This window comes from Lycium ferocissimum, chromosome 2, assembly GCF_029784015.1.
Source record: "Lycium ferocissimum isolate CSIRO_LF1 chromosome 2, AGI_CSIRO_Lferr_CH_V1, whole genome shotgun sequence".
Classification (NCBI taxonomy): Eukaryota; Viridiplantae; Streptophyta; class Magnoliopsida; order Solanales; family Solanaceae; genus Lycium; species Lycium ferocissimum.
This window is the reverse complement of record NC_081343.1, coordinates 48651264-48670415: the sequence shown is the minus strand read 5'-3', so window position 1 is coordinate 48670415 and position 19152 is coordinate 48651264. Positions and strand designations below refer to the sequence as shown.

Sequence of the window (19152 nt, the reverse complement as noted above, 5' to 3'; positions counted from 1 at the left end):
ATGTGATTCTCCATTCAGAACCGGAAGTATTCTTAACTTTACTTCTTTATTCACTTCGGTTATTAGTTATCAACTATCAGTTATCATTTATCAGTTCAGTTTTTGTATTTACAGTTCCTTCTTTCAGTTGCTTTACATATCAGTGCAATTCAAATGTACTGACGTCTTTTTTTTTTTTTTTTCCCGGGGCCTGCATCTCGCGACGCAGGTAACAATTTATAGGATGACTCATCTGCTCGCTAGGATCTCCAGTATTAGCCGATTGGTGAGCCCTAGCTCTTTCGGGGCCTTATAATAGGGGGCGAATCCATGTGTAAAATATGGGTCACGTGAACACATGATCACCCGACTAAACTCGGTATCTTATGTATATAATCCTTAAAATATATCTAATGTTAATTAAAGGAACACACGGTCAAACTAGACTGAGTGGAGCACTGATTAAGTGTTGGGTTTAATTCCTTAAGGTTGTGGGATCAAATCCTACTAAATGCACTTTTGCATTTTTTTTTTTTTAAATTCTAAGGTGAACTCATCCTCCTGAAATTCTGAATTCGCCTCTGCTTATAATTTATTTACAGTCTTTACAATAGTTATAGACAATCAGGTATGTCGGGGGCCTTGTCCCGGCAACCATCGGTTTACAGTACTTCAGTAGAGGCTTCATAGACTATATTAGCAACTAGACAGTCACATACTTTTATGTTAGCCTTGTGGGCTACAGTATTTATCTTTAAGACTTTGTTCAGTATTTCGCACTTTCAGTTATTTATTCAGTCAGACTTTAGTAGATCAACATGTGTTAGTTTTATTTTCCGCTTTCAGTATGTTATGATATCACATGTTGATTCCGTTAGCCAGTTAGTTCGCTCGTTCAGATGTAGTCAGACATCGGGTGCCGTGTTACGTCCAAATCCAAGTTCGGGGCATGACAAAATGCCTAGGACTCGACTTGTGACAAAGCAATTTTTGAACCCCGTTACTACTATTGAAGTTTCTCTAATGTCAAGGGGATTCAAAAAACTTGTATATATACACAATCTGCTTTTATCTTATTTGCTCAGTATAATTTTCCATCGAAAGGATCAGGTTGAACCATCTTCATTCAACTGAGCCCCACCACTGCTTTACTCCATGTGTTATATTTCATGACATAATATGCTTGATGTCTACCTAGTTGGTTTTCTTTGGATGCATTTGGACAGTTGGTTGGGATGTCAACCGTGATTGATTATGTTGGAGAATGAATGTTTTGCCCAGAGACGGGGTCCATGAGTCCATCTATTACTAACTAGTTAGGCTATTAGCCTAATATGGTTATACTTCTTGCTAGTTGCTGTTGTTTTTCATTGGTTTCTTTGAGGGGGCAACATTATTACCAACATCAAGTATCTTTTGTAAGAGATGCTTTCATCAAATGTCAAACTAAAAGTAGATGCTTTCATCAAATGTCAAACTAAAAGTAGGAAAAGTGTTGATTTTTCAGTAACTTCGAAAGTGTCATTTGACCTACTTGTTTGTGTTTGATGTGATTTTCTTAACACACTGGGAAGAGAATTGTGAAATATCTTCGAAATGCAACTTATTATTTTTCTAATTTTCTTCTTTTTAACTACTACTGTAAGTACTTCAGTTTGAATCTTAGCATCCAGAAAATTGGCGTCTCTTTTTTTTTTTTTTTTTTTTTTGGTTCTTTTAATGCCACTTTAACTAGTAAGGTTCCTCACCTTAAAGTAAGTGGCAATGTTTTAAAAGGAGTACTTAGTAATTGCTCACCAGTAGTTTCTGTGCAAGATTCCTGATAAAAAATCTGAAATTTGAGAATGTAGCAATGTCAAAAGTTGAAATTTTAAAAATTACTTTTGGAAAGATTATTCAACACAAAAGCATGCTTCTATAAGAATACTAATAAAAGCGAGTCTCATATTATTTGGTCAGATACAATTGGCTAAATCGAAGTCAATCTATTCAATAATGCTCCCTCGCCAAAAATTCAGATAAAAAATATTTTTCAAACACAAGTTGCTACTTCAGGAGTACCTTCGCTTTTTTTTTTTTTTTTTTATAAATTTTGAAATTCGGACAAAATATTTTCTTAAAGTAACAAACTTTCAAAAAGGTATGGATGAGCTTATAACTTATGATTTATAAACATAAGCCATAAGTTAGAAATCCTAACCTATGATAGTTTATTTTAGCTTAAAAACACTTTTTTATTTTACCCAAATACTATAAAAGTGCTTAGAAGCTATTCTGGCTTAAAAACGTCTAAAATAAACCAATCCAAACAGGCTCTAATAAGTAATAAGTAATAAGTTGTTTGAAGATAAGTGTAATTTTGAAAACTAAAGAGGATAGACTTGTAATTCATGGAAGAAAGAAGCATGTTTATACAAAATAGTAATCGGCCAAAGTAGATAGGCCTAGAGAGAAAATGGAGGAAACAGAGAAAGAATCCATCAAATCTGCATCAGAAGAGATTTCCAAACAATTTAAAACCCTAATCAATTCTCAGGACTTGGAATCTTTGAAGCAATTACAAAACCTCATGTACTTTTCTTTGCAATTCGTTATTCTTTTTTGAAATAATTCATCTAGAACATAACTGATGATAGAAACTTTTCTTAGTTTGAATGAGCTAAAGATTCAATTGGGTTTCTTTACTTTATTTTTTGTGGTGATTTTGATGTATTTGAAGTTGTTATTCACTTTTTATTCTGTTCAGTTCTTGCTCTACTGCTTAGAGATTTTTCCCATCAGGTTATTCAGTTTTGAATGGACCCAAGTTTGGTTTTTGCCTTGCCTTATAATTGGGTTATTACGGTACTAAATTAGCTGGGTGGTTTAGAAAGTGTTTTATTGATAAACCAGCCTCCTGTCACATAGAAGAGTTCTGGTTGTTGTTCCATCAAAATTGTACAGCTTAGGAAGGACCACCAAATTTAGTTTTATTTTTCCTTGATTTTGAATTGTGGGGTTCCCTTAGTAGGCGTTTGGACATGCGGTTTGAAACAATGAGATGAAACTAGCGTTTCGACATACATTTCATCTCATGGTTTCAAACTATGGTTTGAAACCCCAAATCATCCAAAAAGGCATGATTTGGGGTTTCAAACCATGGTTTTAAAAATTTTAAATATAAAACTTGACCCATAAGTTTATATTTTATAAAATAGGACCCATAAGTTGGTAAATATTTTTAACAATTACTCCCACCAACCATTTACCACCTCATTAACTTCTACCAACCTTTATTTATGTCTACCATGTGGGAGGATTATATTAAAGAGTAGTTACATTACTATTCATGTTAAATTTTCATTTTTGTTGAACTAAAATTTGATCAATTGATGTTGTAATTTTTAGAAAGGTCTTCTAGTGGCTTATTAATTTTGTTATGAACTATGACTTGCTCATTTGGTAAGATTGTATAAGAATTGGGAATGATTTGATAGTTTTAACAACTTCTGGGGTTTTTATGTCTATGAGAGAAAATACAACTTAAGATATCCAAATTACATGTCCAAACATGATTTCAAACCATGTCCAAATGGCTCCTTATTTTTTCTGAATAAGACCAGTTTGGATAGTTAAGATGAGAAGTGTTAAGATTAAGCGGGAAATGAGAGGATATGTTGCTGGTTATGTGATTGACTGACGGGCCTGTGTTTTCTCTTTAACTCTTGGGAACCACTATTTGAATGCATAAATGAGCTCTAAATTTCAGTTTCATAACGTAATTCATGTTAGGATTTCCAAATTACTTTGGCACTCTATGGGTAAATGCCGGTGGGTGCAGTAGCATTTCCAAAAGCTAAAGTTTCCTTTGTTGCAAAAAAGACTGTCTTTCGTATTTGTTGTGTCTAGATGTAAAGCAGTTGTTTCTTATGAAAGCAATTAGACACCCAGGCATGCGCAAGTCTCTCCCCTTTTATGATTAGGCAAGCTGTCAAAATTAGGATCGGAGAGCTATATAGTGAACTAGTGATGCCAATGTTCAAATGCACTTCAGAGTTCAGACTGTCTATTGTATCTGATCCAAGTTAAAGATCAACTGGTCAGTACTTTTATTGGTCAAAGCTTTTCGTGGATCAAGCGTTTAGATTATGAAAGTGTCTTTTGAGTTATGTTGGGTAATAATTACCGAGTCTCAAAACATTCAGTATTCGATGTGAGACTGCTTTGGGTTTTGTATATTAGAGTATCAAACGTGTACCATCCCCTCTTTGAATATGTAAAATGCCCTGGTCTCTATCCATTAGAACAATATGAATTATCAAAAGCTCATAGAAAGTTCCACACAGCAGTATTGGCATTTAGCAACATGGTGATTAAGCATGAGACAATATATGGGAACCAAAAGATCACCTCGTTTGTGATCTCTTGTAGTATTCTCAATTGATTGGAGAAATTTTCCTCAAGAAGCTTTATTCCAGTCTATTGTCAGTTAAGAAAAGACGCAAAAATAAGAAGATGAAGTTGAGAGAATGCTTATTAGCATAAGCTTGTATCGAACTTGCTCAAAGCTTGTTTGAAATCATGATTTTGCATCTGAGCACTAAAGAAATTATGTTTTTATAGTACTTCTCTACTGGTTATGATTAGAACGTGGTCATGAATATTAGCCCCTTCCTGAACTCTTTGAAGCTGCCACCTCCAATAAACTTAACTTTCTGCCACCTTTGTGATAGTTATTTGTCATAATTCTGGAAGAGGTTTTTTACCATGTGATTCATCGGTTCGTTTTCTTCATTGTCTTATTGTCATTCTTGGTGTCTTTTCCATGATTACCTTATGTCTTGTATTCTCAAAATGCAGATTGGGGCGGTTGCAGGACAGCAATGCAGTTCTTTCCCACTTCAATGAATATTCAGAACATTGTTTTGCTGAGGTCTCGGCAGATTTCTCTAGAAATACACGTCTCTTAAAATCTATGAAGTCAGACCTTGATTACATATTTCAGAAGTTGAGGTATGATCTTCCTTTTCTTCCCTCATGTTATCCTCTTCTTTCTGAATTTCAATATCAGTTATCAATAATTGCCGAAAGTAGCTGTGGATTTGCTTGACTATTCTGTATGATTGCACCAACCTTCTGTACTAATTTGCTAGAGATAAACTATTCAGTTCATTATTTGAACTTTTCACTAGAGTCTACTCAACCTTTTCATCCGTGAATTCTGTGGAACACCAAAAGTATATGTTGCTTCCTTCTGATTTTCTTTTAAAAGATGCATTTTGTTATCAAAGCCATCATCTTCCTTTCTTCAACTGTTTCATGTGATACTTTGTGCTACCATTTCTGCAGTTTCATCCAACCTCATAGTCCTTCCGTGAGCATTTTGGATGATATTGTAATGTTACATAGAGATAACCGTACATTCTTAGACTACTGGCTCTACTCCCAAAATTGGGGAGCTTCTTTGTAGTGTACTCAATCTTTTCCTATTACTTTTAAATGTTTATTTTCCCTTTTCAGGAGCATGAAGGCAAAAATCATATCAACGTACCCAGATGCTCTTCCAGATAATACAACAATTCAGGCACTTGATCAAAGGCCTGATCTTGAAATGCCACAATAAGTAAGCTTGGTACTGTAAATGTTGGGGAAATGTTAGTTCTTCTATTTCTTCCATTGTGGATATGGAAAAGTTGGTTTGGGGTGGATACTTTATGATAGAGCTTAACTGTTTTTATCTGATAGTTCTGCAGCTGTATATTTCAAAACGTGTTGTGATAAGTTGTGATATTTGATTTGTGCTTTGCGCCTGGAGACAAGGCACTTGTCTGTTTATTGTAACGATTCTGAGCCTCCTATTAAAACGTTGCTGATGATATGAAAGAGCAGATATTTCGTTCTTGGAATGAAAATGTATGCATTGCTATTATTAAATGAGGATTTTTCTGATGCGCATGGCATTGTTCATCTGCTGTGCTCTTTTGTCAATGGGGTTGAAGGGAAACATTGAGGGAAAACTAGTTGGCTATGCTAAATCCAGTGTTGATAGAGCTTAGAATTGTATTAGTTCAAAAGAGCATAGGACAAGATTAACAGATTAAAGTTCATAGCTTTCAATCTGATTAGTCGAAGTTTTAGTAAATATGGTAACAAACATTATATTTAAAGTAACAATACTTATATGATTCCAAGTACACACTATCCAAACAACTCAAATAACTGAACTAGAAATTGCATAACACAGCTTGAATCGTAAAAATAGTTACTGTAGTACATATTTTCCCATTTTTTCCGATCCTCCTTCATATTCCACCAGAAAAACTCATCTGACTTGCCGTCTTCTCATCAATTTGAAAAGCCTTGGCAAGGAGATCAACAGGAATGTCTGGACTCGATCCAAAACATGCAATTGAAACACGACTGAGTTCAGAGTTTTGGCTGCTAAAAGCCGAAAGCGCAACAGCATTAGCATCTCCTCTTGCATTACGCTGGAAATGTACTAAGACCTTGTGGGAAGACAAAGACATCACCCACTTGAAGGAACTTTGTTATAAGACGGTTCTCAGGGTTGGAAGTAACAAATCCCACTTCCAGACGACCCTCGAGGACCAGCACCATCTCCGATGCGCGAGGATGAACATGAGGAGAGCTAAACCCAGAGGGTGCAAAATCCCCACGAGCCATTGACATGCCATTGAGCCCTGGTATGATTGCTTTAGTCCCAATGTTACCTGATAGGTTTGATGTGTTGCCTGCTATGTGCAACCCACTGAAAAAGAAGTCTTCTGCTTCCACGAGCTTTGGGTCCTTGCAAACTTTTCCATTCACGTGTACTGCCATGTTTTACACAGAGTAGGCACATAGTCATGGATAACAAGACTATATGTTACTGCTTCCGTTTCATTTATGTGAATGTGACTAGACACGAGATTCTTGACTTTTGGAATTTGTCTGATTATATTATGGTAAAATGAGAAGTTTAAAAATTAAATTAAATCGAAACAAAGGGAACCAGAAAATGAGGGTAAAACTTGAATTTTTCAGATTAGATTGTGACATACATCAAGAAATGAAGCAATGGCCACAGGATTAGAAATTAAGTTACTACATATTATACTGAGCTTGTGGAGTCAGCTACACAAAAATCTTGAAGTGGACTTGGATCAGATGCTGTACAAATTCCAAACAAGAGGGCTAACACAAAAAACCTTGAAGCCATTTCAACTTAGTTTTTCTATTTTTTGGGCTTTAGAAATAATTGATAGCTAACAAAGCAAGCTATTCGAGTTGAAGAAAAAAGATGTCAATAAAGACTGGGGTTTATAGTGATGCGGCAAAGAGGAGTTAACATAACTCTGTGTCTTCTTATGGATCCTGAATATACTATTCCAACAGAATAAGTCTAATGATTCTCATTTCACAGTCAACTGTGAGAATTAGTAATGATATATATATGTTGATTCTTTATCAGATGGCATATGTATTGTACCCTCTTCGCCGAACCTTTGTTAATTCTTCCTCGTTTCTTTATTTTTCATTGTTTTATTTGGGGTGGCTTAGGGGACGGCAGAACTTAGAGATGGGAATTGAAGTTCTTTTTTTGGCTGAATCCATTGATAAATTTTATATAGACACTTGCAAACTACAGCGTGTTTCAATTGAACACCTGAATACAAGATGAAGTAACACCTGAACGTAATTATTGGATGTCAAGGGGTGGAGATATGAGTAGAGGAAAAATATGGAAAAATGTTTTGGGGTTGGAAAACAATTTTAAAGGAATCGATCTTTTTTTTTAAGAAGAATTTGTAAAGAAAGTTGAATTTAATTACTCTTTCCATTTCAATTTATGCAATATAGTTTGACTCTACATATGTTAAGTTGGGAAGATTTTTTAAACTTTAGTGTTAGATATGTCGACTATAAAACTTTTGAAACTTGTGAAATTATTATCTTAAAGACTTAAACATATCATAACTTTCGCGTGATAATAAAAAAATTTCACTAAAGGAAAAGTGAACAGTTCAAAGTTTAATTATAGAAAGATATAAGAATATATTTTTCTTAAACATGCTAGTAATAAGGAAATAATGTCATAAACTAATATAGATAGTATTTAGTAAATTTGAAATTTCATCAATTTATATATGCATTTAACTTTGTCATTTCCCTTTTACACATGCTTTTAATGCATATGATGTGCAAAATGTATAACTGGAGTTATTAGGAATTCTATGTATGTATTTTTGTTGGTGGTGTTGAGATTGAATCATCAGCGAGAGAGGTTGGGGTTTAACTTTTGGAAATGTGCTTTGTGCATGGAGTGAACTGGCGCTGCAATCACAACAAGGTGACTGTGTGGTATGTTTATTCTCTGGAGTATTTACATCAAATCAATTTAAGTTACTGTAGTTAAGTGATTTAATAAAGTCTTGACACATTGACAGACATCCTTTGTTTCTTTTCTCCTCTTCTTCTTACTTTTTGTTTTATTTTACTTATTATCAATGGCCAGGGGATTTTTTTTTCGTGTGTGTTTGGTGTGTGTGGGGGTGGGGGGGGGGGGGGGGGGGGGCGTTGAGGATCATGCACGCTAGTTTCGTTAGGAATTATAGTTATGTTATTTGATATAGAAACATTTCATATGTTAGTACTCCATCATTTTTGTAAAAAATTATCGAGCAAATCACAACTTCAAAAGCTTGACAAAAAATATTACCTTATTGTTTAAAGATATCATTTTTTTTGAACGAATTAATAAGAAAATAATGTTACATAATAGAAGTAACAATTAAATCAGAAAATGCCGCAACAACTCTTAAAACCTTAAATTTCTTCATATTTTTGGCAATCCTCCTTCATACTCAACCAGAAAAACGCTTTTGTATCTGGCTTCCTGTCTTTTCATCAATTCGAAAAGCCTTGGCGAGAAGATCACTAGGAATCTTTGGGTCCGATCCGAAACTAGCATCTGAAACGCGAATAAGCCCAGGGAATTGGCTACTAAAAGCCGTAATGGTAGCTGCATTAGCCTCCCCCACATTCCTCTGGAAATGTACAAGACCTTGTGGAACAACAAAAAAATCACCCACTTTAAGTATTTTCGTGAAGAGACGGTTCTCCGGGTGTGAAGTTACAAACCCGATTTCAATACTACCCTCGAGGACAAGCACGATCTCTGAGCCACGAGGATGAGTGTGAGGAGGACTGAATCCGTTTGGTGCAAAATCTGCACGGCCAATGGCAATGCCAAGAGTGTTGAATCCGTGAATGATCGCCGAAGTTATTTGGAATCTGATTGCGTTTGATGTGTTGCCGGGTAAGTGCAAGCCACTGAAGAAGAAATCATCTGCTTCCACAAGCTTTGGGTCCTTGCAAACCTTCCCATTCACGTGCACTGCCCAGTATTTTAGAAAAAAAAAAAAACACATGATTAGTACTCAATTCGGTTCATTCGAACTAAAAGGGCATTACAAATATCTAGGACCGGAACGATGATTTGGACGATACATCTCAAGGGGGTTGTATTATAACATTCATGGGAATTAAAGGTTGAGAGACGAGAGGGCACCTAAAAATAGCTTCCATTAGATTAACTATTTTCATTACTGTATTATTTATTTCAAGTGCAAGGAATTATTGATATAGAATCTATTAATAGTAGTTAAAGGCGAAACTGCTATGCCTATCCTCTCTTTTCAGGTATTCTGCTCGTTCTCATAAAGTATATATTGCAAACTCTAGGTTTAGATTGTGGCATTTATCGATTTGGTTTTCGAAAGTATCTGAACTTAATTACATCTTCCCAGTTCAAGAATCTTGAAAGTTAATGTTATCTAAAAGTATATAACATGTAATAATCCAGACTATAAAGATACTGGTCTGGTTTTTGTATAAAGATATGTAGCTCTTTATGCATGCTCAATTCTTCATTTTCCGTCATGAGTAAGTTAGAAACGCTCTTTTAGAAAAAAAGAACAATTAAAAATGTCAATAAGAGTAGAAAGTTGTAGTATTTGAGGAAAGTTCATAAGTAGTTATTTTTCAGCCTCGTATACCTGAGCTTGTGGAGTCTGTTACACAAAAATCTTGAAGTGGACTTGGGTCAGCTGCTAAAGACACGACAAAACAAATTCCAAACAAGACCCCTAACACAAAGAACCTTAAAGCCATTAATACTTTTTTTCTTTTGAGTTTTAATTAGAAATAATGGATTGCTTATAGAGAAAGCTTTTTCGATAGAGTTGCACAAAAATGGCTTCACCAAGGACTGGGATATATAGTGATAAGCGATGCCGAAAGGGAATTAAGTCAACAAACCTTAATGTCTTCTTATGTATCCTAAATATACTACTCCAACAGAATTGAATGAGTCTAACGTAAATATGCTATAATAGAATGAGTCCTAAGGATTCTCAGTGCTCACAGACAAATGTAAGAATTGGTAATGATATACATGTTGATTCTTTTGTCAGATTTCCGATGGATTCTAACCTCTGCCGAACATTTAATTTGTTTATTTATTCTTCCTTTCTACTTTTGTTTATTAGTGAGTAGTTTTTATTTGTGATAGCTGGCCTAAGGGGTAGAGGGAGGAGAAATGTGGAGATGGGAAAAGAATTTTAAAACAATTTTTTAAAAACTCTAAAACTCTGGACAAGATGGACTAGTCTAACAAGAGAAACATAAGGTGATATTAGATTTTATCTGAGTGTTATTATTGGTATTATAGTCATCAGTCATCATATAAGATTCGGGAAGGTTTAAACGCGTACAGGATCCTAGAACTAGAATATAATCCAACTATATATTCTAATGAAATGATTTCAAAATATACTTGCAATTAAAAGTCTAGTACCAAATTGTGACATTTATAATTTCAATAAAATTAGAAATGTACTAAAACATTTATAATTTCAATAAAATTAGAAATGTACTAAATACTCTACATCATTTCAATAAGTACAGTATAGATTGCATTTGCAATAGATTTAATAACGCACTCTAATCATTGCAACAATTATGAGGTATAAGTTCACTAAGTTAGCACTAATTTGTTAAACTCTAAAACTCTGGACCGATTTAATACTTTATCCTTGGTTCACTCAGAGTAAAGTATATTAAACTAAATTAACCAATCTACTTATGAAAAGATTTGTTTTATTTTATAGGTGGATTCTTTTGTCCTTTTACTATAACTAGCCTTAATTGAATTTAAATATTCAGGATTTGAGTTAGTTGATATGTTATACAATTAAACTGCTTCTATTCTAGCTTAATCAAAAGATGGTGAGCAAGATTTTCTTAATAATTCGAATTTCAATTTTACTAAGTGCCATAAAATAGGATAATGTCAAATTTCATGCATACTTACAAGCATAGCTTGCATGTTGCAAACTGTGTGTTCCTAGGAATGACAAGATTAAGACAAGGTTCAATAGGCCCCCTTTTTTATTTTATTTATAACAAGCCATCACCATTAGGTTGTGAGCCTAAGGTGTGGGGGGGTTTGGCTTGACCCCTACCATGTTATATTGATAAGATGATCTTACAATGACTAGAGGGGGACATGGAAAACCTTGCCTCTAGTCTACAAAAGATAGATTGACTATGCAATCCATTGGAAGGAATTAGCCTATACAATGTTCCTCCCAGAGACAAATAAGTGAAATTAACTAACAAAAAAATTACATTTTTCAAACCTCCTCCTAAACGTAGGAAGTTGCCACTTATCAAGTTGAAGCAAGCCCTTTGCTTCTCTGAGGCGATAAGAAAGATATTAGGCCACCGTCACCACTTGCTTCTCTATCTAGTTTGAGATCCGATAAGAAAGATGATTAGGCCGTGACTCTCGTAATACTCAGCCATCTTGCCATAACTAAAACATAGCCTTTTTTGCCAGCTTTAACTTTTTGAATCAAATAAGCTTTCTAACATATAAAACTACAATGCGTGATAATTGCTTACTAGCCGCATACTAACAAACATCTTAACCCATGACAAGTGAGTCTCTAACACGAGCATGAAATGGTAACATAATAATCGACTCGGCGACGGAGAAAATGGAGCTCGCCAATCCCGCCGAAACAGCTAATACCTCCTCGTTAATGTGTCGATGCGGAATATGTGCGAGTATGTAAAGCATGGAATCCAGAAAACGGGATTATAACCGAAATAAGGAGTACAGAAAATGTGCATAATTTCATACCGAAGTACATGTATACGTGTCGGATATAATAAACGGAGAATGCTCAAAAGTACTTAGTTTTCTTTTGAAAAACATTTTTGCCTCATATGTATGTAAAAATAGAACATAGCATATCATTAATCGATGTGGGATTAATCCAACTCATGTATGGATATTTCAAGCTTGATGCGAATGTGCCTACTTGTTGGGGGGGTTTGACCATGGGTTTGAATACACCAATTACTTCCAAAGCTTGCATCCTCCATTCATCGAACGTATTCATTATATCATTCGATCATCACATTATCAAATCATCGTTAATTGGAATAAGATATGCCCTACCCTATGCGACCCACCCGGCGGAATGAAATCTCCGTGTTCATTCCTCATATAACAACTCCTGCCGGACACATCATAACACCATAATATTTCCCATTTGTACTAATGAAACTCCCACTCGGCGAAGGAAGTAACAAAAGTGTTCAATTTGATCATCCCATTCACATTCACACATTAACGAGAATAATCAAACGAGAGATATCATTTACAAGCCGATGGCATTACCCAATTCAAATCTCTTCGGATATTACTCGGAACATACAACCAATCATAGTTATCTATCAAAATCATATGTCACATTTTATACATTTACTCGATTCCGTAGAATAATTCGAGACTATTATTTAAAAGCCAAGCCCATAGTCATAGTCAACTCCAATTTCTTTCGAATGTTTTCGGGACTTGTCAAATAGAACTTTAGCCATTAAAGGGATCATATACATACGATTTCTCGTTTGAGACTTAACGGATAAGTGAGTAATCATATTCGGAAGTCGATGTTAACCATATTAAGTTTTTTTAACAAGTTGCTAGAACTATACAAAGGAACGTTTTGCGGGCCCACGGACAAGTACTCACCGATCCGACCGTGGAAATTAAGATCATCATACGCTACCGAACCTCCTACGGACATATCGAAGCGATAGCCTTCCACGGAAGGACCCCGAACATAATCTTTCATCCATTCATATTTGATCACAAGGGCATAAGAATCATAATTTGGCTACATTATGAATACGGGAATAGAATGCAAATAAGAATCATGAACATGCTCGGATCGGAGGAGTAGAATTACCTCGGATCATATCATAGCCTATTTACACCTAGCTTTTCTTCGGTTTAATACTTCACCATTCTAAGAACATTAGTCATAACCACGTAGAAGTTCAATTCCAAGATATGGTTAATTCCAACACCCGAGAAATATCAACAACAATACCAACAACCACATCAACAATATCAATAAGCAATTCCAAACGCATTCTAACATTGATCGACGACATTCATTGACATTCAATTTACTTCGTACATCTCCATATTCATAATAAAGACATAACAAAATTCAAGAACACTTTGGACAATTCACAATGTATTCAAATCAGAGAAAGTTCAAGGACAACACAGAATTCATGAACTACATTAAAAATCATTACTCCCATAAAGATAAACTTTATAAAAAATATCCAAACAATCATCTCTTAGAATCATTAAACTTTCATTTTCATCACATAATTCACAACACAACAATCAAAATACCAAATTGAATTAATTCGCATGCAACATATGCACGACGGGAGTTAACTTCATGAGTTTCATTCGTCTCTATATCATGACATGCACAAACCATCCTGAGACATGAAAAAACACATTGAAAGAAATGTTTTACACCTTAAGGGGTTTAAAAATATTTTTTGATCAACCCACCATGGGCCTTGTTCGGCTATGGTCTTTGGCCTTTCCATTTTCTTTCCTTCATATTTCTTGAACCTTCTTGAATGGAAAATGAGGACTTGTGTCTTATGTTTCCTCACTTGTACATATATATATATAGCTATAGGCACATGACTAATCATGTGCACTCTTGGCCATTTTTTTCCCCTTCTTTTTTTTTTTTTTTTCTTTCTCCCTTTTTCTCTAATTTTCTAGAAATTTCCTTAAGTGAAAATGATGATTATTATCATCCTATGCTTCCATAAATAATAAACTCCCCATCATGGCCTTTAATTTCATGAACTTTTAACTTTCCAAAATTCAGAAACTTTCTTTAATATTTCCATCCAATAAAATCATAAACGACTTGTACCTTAAAACAAAGTTGGAAAATATCGTTAACTTTCCGCAATTGACTCGGAATATCCCATTGCACGAAATACGGAATATAACAGAAACGGTGAGTGAAAATGCATTAGCTCCTCTTAATGTGTCTGAGGTAGCTTTCACCACATGCTTAAGTTTCATATTCTTGATCAACATCTCAGTTATCAATAAGGAATCCAACTCAATATGGATATTGGTGAAACCATTTTGAATACACCAGTTACTTCCAAAGCTTGCAGCCTCCATTTCAGCCTGATTGTTACTAGAGCTGTTAATTGGAATAGAAAATCCCATAATGAAATCTCCGTGTTCATTCCTCACAACTCCTCCTATACCAGCTTTCCCATTTGTACTAATGAAACTCCCATCAGTGTTCAATTTGATCATCCCCCTTGCCGGAGATTTCCAGTAGACTGTAGTGCACTTAATCACAGGACACAACTTATTTTGTCACGTATACTAATTCTTGCCATTAATTTCAATGTCATTAATGCCAGCTTTGATGTTCCAAATTAATCATGTATTGATGGCAGGATTTCCAAACTTCCCAGCAAATAATGACTGGGATAGAAGGTAACATAAGCTTGTGCACCCTATTTATTCGGTTTAATACTCCACCATTTCTGTAGAACATCTCTAATAGAGATATGGTTATGAGAAATTCCCAAAGGAGCCCCCATAGTGTTCCATAATTGATTTGCTGCAACTCCTTCTATAAAGACATGTTGAATTGATTCATTTTGAGGAGTTGGACAACAAGGACAGTATATGTCATCTCTGTTACTCAACCAGATCATTGCTTCCCGGAAGGGGAGTTTGCCAAAGTAAATTCTCCAACACATGAAAGAAAATTTAAAAGGTATGGAGTTGTGCCAGACTTTTGCTAAATTTGTGTTCTGAGATGTCTGAGCTCTGACCACTTGCCATGCACTTTTGTTGGTGAAATGATCATCTCCGGAATTCAACCATATAGCATAATCCTCATCATCATTGTGCCCCAAAGGAATGGTGATAACATGCAAAGCAACCTGGGCTGGAATGGTATTATACAACTTGTCAAGATATTCCATATAGACACCTTAACTAAGGACAAATCACCCTATTAGACAATTGAAGTAAGGGTAAAGTGTCTATGAAATACTTGAGGCTGACATGGCAGATTACTTATTCTACACCTGTATGTTGAAGCTTCATTTATATTGATGGCAATAATTCTATTAGCCGGAGTAGAGAACTGCTCAATAGTTTGCTGGGTGTTTCACATTTTTTTGGGAAAAGATGTAGGATGAACAAAAAGGGGTTAATCAAATGGGGTTGCTCGTCAATTTTTTTTTTTTTGGTCTGATTTCAGGAAAAAATACTCCATTGGCTATAATTGATGGGTGAGGATGGTCAGAAGTCATCTTCGTTCTTTTGTATCTTTGGGACATCCCCTAAAATTGAAAGGATACAAAGAAGATTAGCATGGCCCCTGTCAAGAATGATACGCACAAATCGAGAAATGGTCCAAATAAATTAAAAAAAAGGGTGGTCGGGAGGAAGTTTGGAGGAGAAAGAATGGAAAAAGTTGGGCTAGGGGTTTATTTTCTACGTGTTTTTTTTTTCTTTTGCTGGCATCATTTTCTTATTGGCTTGATTTGCCCCCATCAGAAGCAAGTAATGTCACTTGCATGTTTAACAATATCAAAAAAGTGTTTAATAGACACATTTTACCATTATTTCTAGTGTTTAATAGGTAATATTCTTAGTTAAGGTGTTTATATAGAATATCTTGCTAGGTTACAGCGGCCATGTATCTATTCAGCCTTAAGACAATCTAATATTAATTAACTTCACAAGATTGTCCCTCCTATAAACAAGGCCGGCTCACAAGCAACTAAGATAAATGCTTTAGGCCCCTAAATTTTGAGGGCCCATTTTTCAATAGTTACTAAAGTAAAGTTAGGTGTATAGTTTTTTTTTTTTGCGTTAAAAATATTGAATTAAGCTAGAAAAATTATTCCACAAAACAACCGTCCAAGTTTAAACAATGTCTAATGGTTTTGAGTTTAACTATAGATGTATACCCACCCACATGTTTAACAACATATATATATATATATATATATATATATATATATATATATATATATATAATTATTTGTTTTACTAATTGACATGTATGCACATGCGGCACACGAGATGTACGTGTGATACATGCAGAAACTAATTTTATTGAATATGCTTAAGACCTATTATTAAGATTTGACTTTAGGCTACCAATTCTATTAAGTTGTAACACCCCAATTTTTTTTTTTTTTTAAAAACTAATACTTGAATTTTCGATTGATCATATCTTTATAGTGAGGATATATTTACTTCGCACTCCCTACGTGAATTTGACGATATATGAAAATTGCTTACTTTAGATTGTGTTAATATGTACAAGGAAGTTTCGTGATGTTGTTATGTTTACCACTTATTATCTTCTTGATAAATTTATTATGAAATACAATAGATATATATAAGAGTGGGCAGCCACATTTTTTTATTTTTTTATTTTTTTATTTTTTTCTTTCACCCTTATCCTAGGGAGTATATAATATCTTTTTTGGGCTCTTATCTTCTCCACCACCCCCAATTTCGTTTTCTCCAAGAAGATAAAACCCCAAAACTCCTCTCCTATCATAATATTCATCCACTAAATCAATCATCAAGACTTGCTTTGGTCAAGCCACAAACAACTCCACACGATTAAGGTAAGTTCAGAACCCGTTTTTGAACTGGACAGTTGTTAATGTTTTCAACATATCTCCTTGTATAAAATTTAGTTTTAAGTGATCCAAGATGTTCTAGAAATCTATTTCATGGCCCTACAACTTTTGTTCAGGTTCCAAAACCCAGTTTTTCTTGTATTTACTCGAAAAGGGGTGATGAAGTACGGGCGAGTGTGTGCCCGAGTCGTTTTGCAAACCCTACATGTACTACGTTAGTATTTTGAGCATATCTTGTAGTACAAAACTGCTATAGGAGTAATTTAAATTTCTTTGAAACCCCAAGACATATATCTACAACTTTCATTAAGGCCACAAAGTCTATTTTTGCCGTTTACCCCTTTGAAACTGAGCGACAATACCAAACAGTATTACTGTCCAGAATTCCTATTTTGATAGTTTAGGGTGATTTTCACTGATTTCATGTTTAGTTTCGATGTGATGAAACCATTGAACTTAAGTAGATATTTGATTGTGTATTTAAGGTATATATGCTCTTGTACAAGCTAAGAGAAATTGTTTGACGAAGTGGACTTTAGTTGATCTATGGCGTAGACGATTTGAACTCCTCGAGTTGTAGTAGAACTTGTTGTGTGGTAAAGCTGTTATATCTCGCATTTCGCACGTCGGAATATTTTTAAGTTGGTTGCGAAGAGTTATGGACAAGGTTATCCCTCGACTTTGTTTTACGACAAGTGGCTTATGATTTTGTTGGAAGGAAGCGTTAAGGAAAAATTTGGGACTAAAAAATGCATTATGGAAAAATTTAAAATTTCATAAAATGAGAGTGAGGTGGGCCATGGCCACATGGAGGCTTGAAATATACATGTATGGAATTAGATGACATGTTGATCATATTAGTCATCTTGTATTATTTAAAGAAATTTCTAGAAATTTGAAGAAAAGTGGAGAAAAAAAAAAGAAAGCAAGGGGTGGCCGGCCATGTGCCACATATATATATATATATATATATGAAGGCCAAGCAAGATATATTCATTAAGTTGCTAAGCTCTAGAGAAATCAAGAAAAGAAAAAGAAAGAAAAGAGAGAGAGAGAGCCACGGCCAAGGAGCTGGCCGAAACTGCCCCTAAATTGTTGATCATGAAAAATCTGTTTCTTCATGTTTTCCTACTAATTAGAGGGTCCTCTACGACGTGGAGTAGTTGGTGGAACGAGAAAACCATCCGTCCTTGCGAAACCGGTCTTAGCCGAGTGGAGAAGATGATTGGAAAATGTGAGGTTTAACTTCCTTTGCATGTTTGGTAGGTGTTTATACATGTTGTGATATGCAAAATGAATGAAGTTCATGAAGTTATGGGGTTGTGTTGTGTGGCCGTGAGTATATGATACCATGTAGGAGTGATGAACAATCTTTATTTAGTGTTTGGTTGGTATTGTTATGGACGTTTTGAGCATGTCGTAATGTGTTGAAATGGATGAAATGCATGAAGTTGTGTGTGTTGTGGGCTGTTTTGGAAGTTAATATGATTCTAGTATGTTTTCTTATATTTATGAAGCTAAGGTGGTAATGTATGGAATTGTAGACGTAGTATGAGAATTTGAAAGAAAGAAACGCATTATTGTCGTATTCATTAATTGGAAGGTTTCGGGTTGCATAGCATATTGTTTGAATTGTCTTGAATACTTTGTGGATTGTTCGGAATATTCTTAAATTTTGTCTGGATGGTTGTTGGTTTGGTTGTTGATTGAAATTGGCCAAGTTGAACTTGGTGGGATGGAGTATTTATAGGGGAAGTGCTGCCGAAATTTCGGTAGACAAGTGTTACTTCAAAACTCAACTTCTATAATGCACTAATTCTTGTTTGGTAAATGTGACCAAATTGTAGATTACGGCGAATTTAGAGCTCGAGTTTGGAGTAGCGGAAAAAGGCGGAAAAAGGTATGTAAGGCTTCCTCCTTCCTTCCTTCCTTGGCATGTCCTAGACATAATAGGTTTGGATACGGGCCTCAGGGACTATTCCATTTCTAGAAATCCGAGGTTGAATTCGACCACTATTCATTCAATAGAATTGAATTAGAAACTCTAGGTTTAACTGGAAAAGTAGCTTGAAATATGCAATTTTCACCGACGGTACC

At 35.0% G+C, this 19152-nt stretch overlaps 2 protein-coding genes and 2 pseudogenes across 2 annotated transcripts; 2 read left to right on the top strand and 2 right to left on the bottom strand.

The window, feature by feature from the left end:
• Positions 1–2370: 2370 nt before the first annotated feature.
• On the top strand, positions 2371–5870 carry LOC132041909 (kxDL motif-containing protein LO9-177). The gene is made up of 3 exons (XM_059432589.1): positions 2371–2550; positions 4819–4971; positions 5479–5870. Exons 1-3 carry the CDS (start codon positions 2435–2437, stop codon positions 5579–5581), a joined length of 372 nt encoding a protein of 123 aa, XP_059288572.1. The 5' UTR covers positions 2371–2434; the 3' UTR covers positions 5582–5870.
• A 92-nt stretch (positions 5871–5962) lies between these two features.
• Positions 5963–14689, bottom strand: LOC132047677 (putative germin-like protein 2-1; annotated as a pseudogene).
• On the bottom strand, positions 8805–9612 carry LOC132041898 (putative germin-like protein 2-2). Its single transcript, XM_059432580.1, has one exon. It carries the CDS (start codon positions 9387–9389, stop codon positions 8823–8825), a length of 567 nt encoding a protein of 188 aa, XP_059288563.1. The 5' UTR covers positions 9390–9612; the 3' UTR covers positions 8805–8822.
• A 1020-nt stretch (positions 14690–15709) lies between the features above and the next one.
• On the top strand, positions 15710–15818 carry LOC132048444 (U6 spliceosomal RNA; annotated as a pseudogene).
• The last annotated feature ends 3334 nt before the right edge of the window (positions 15819–19152 follow it).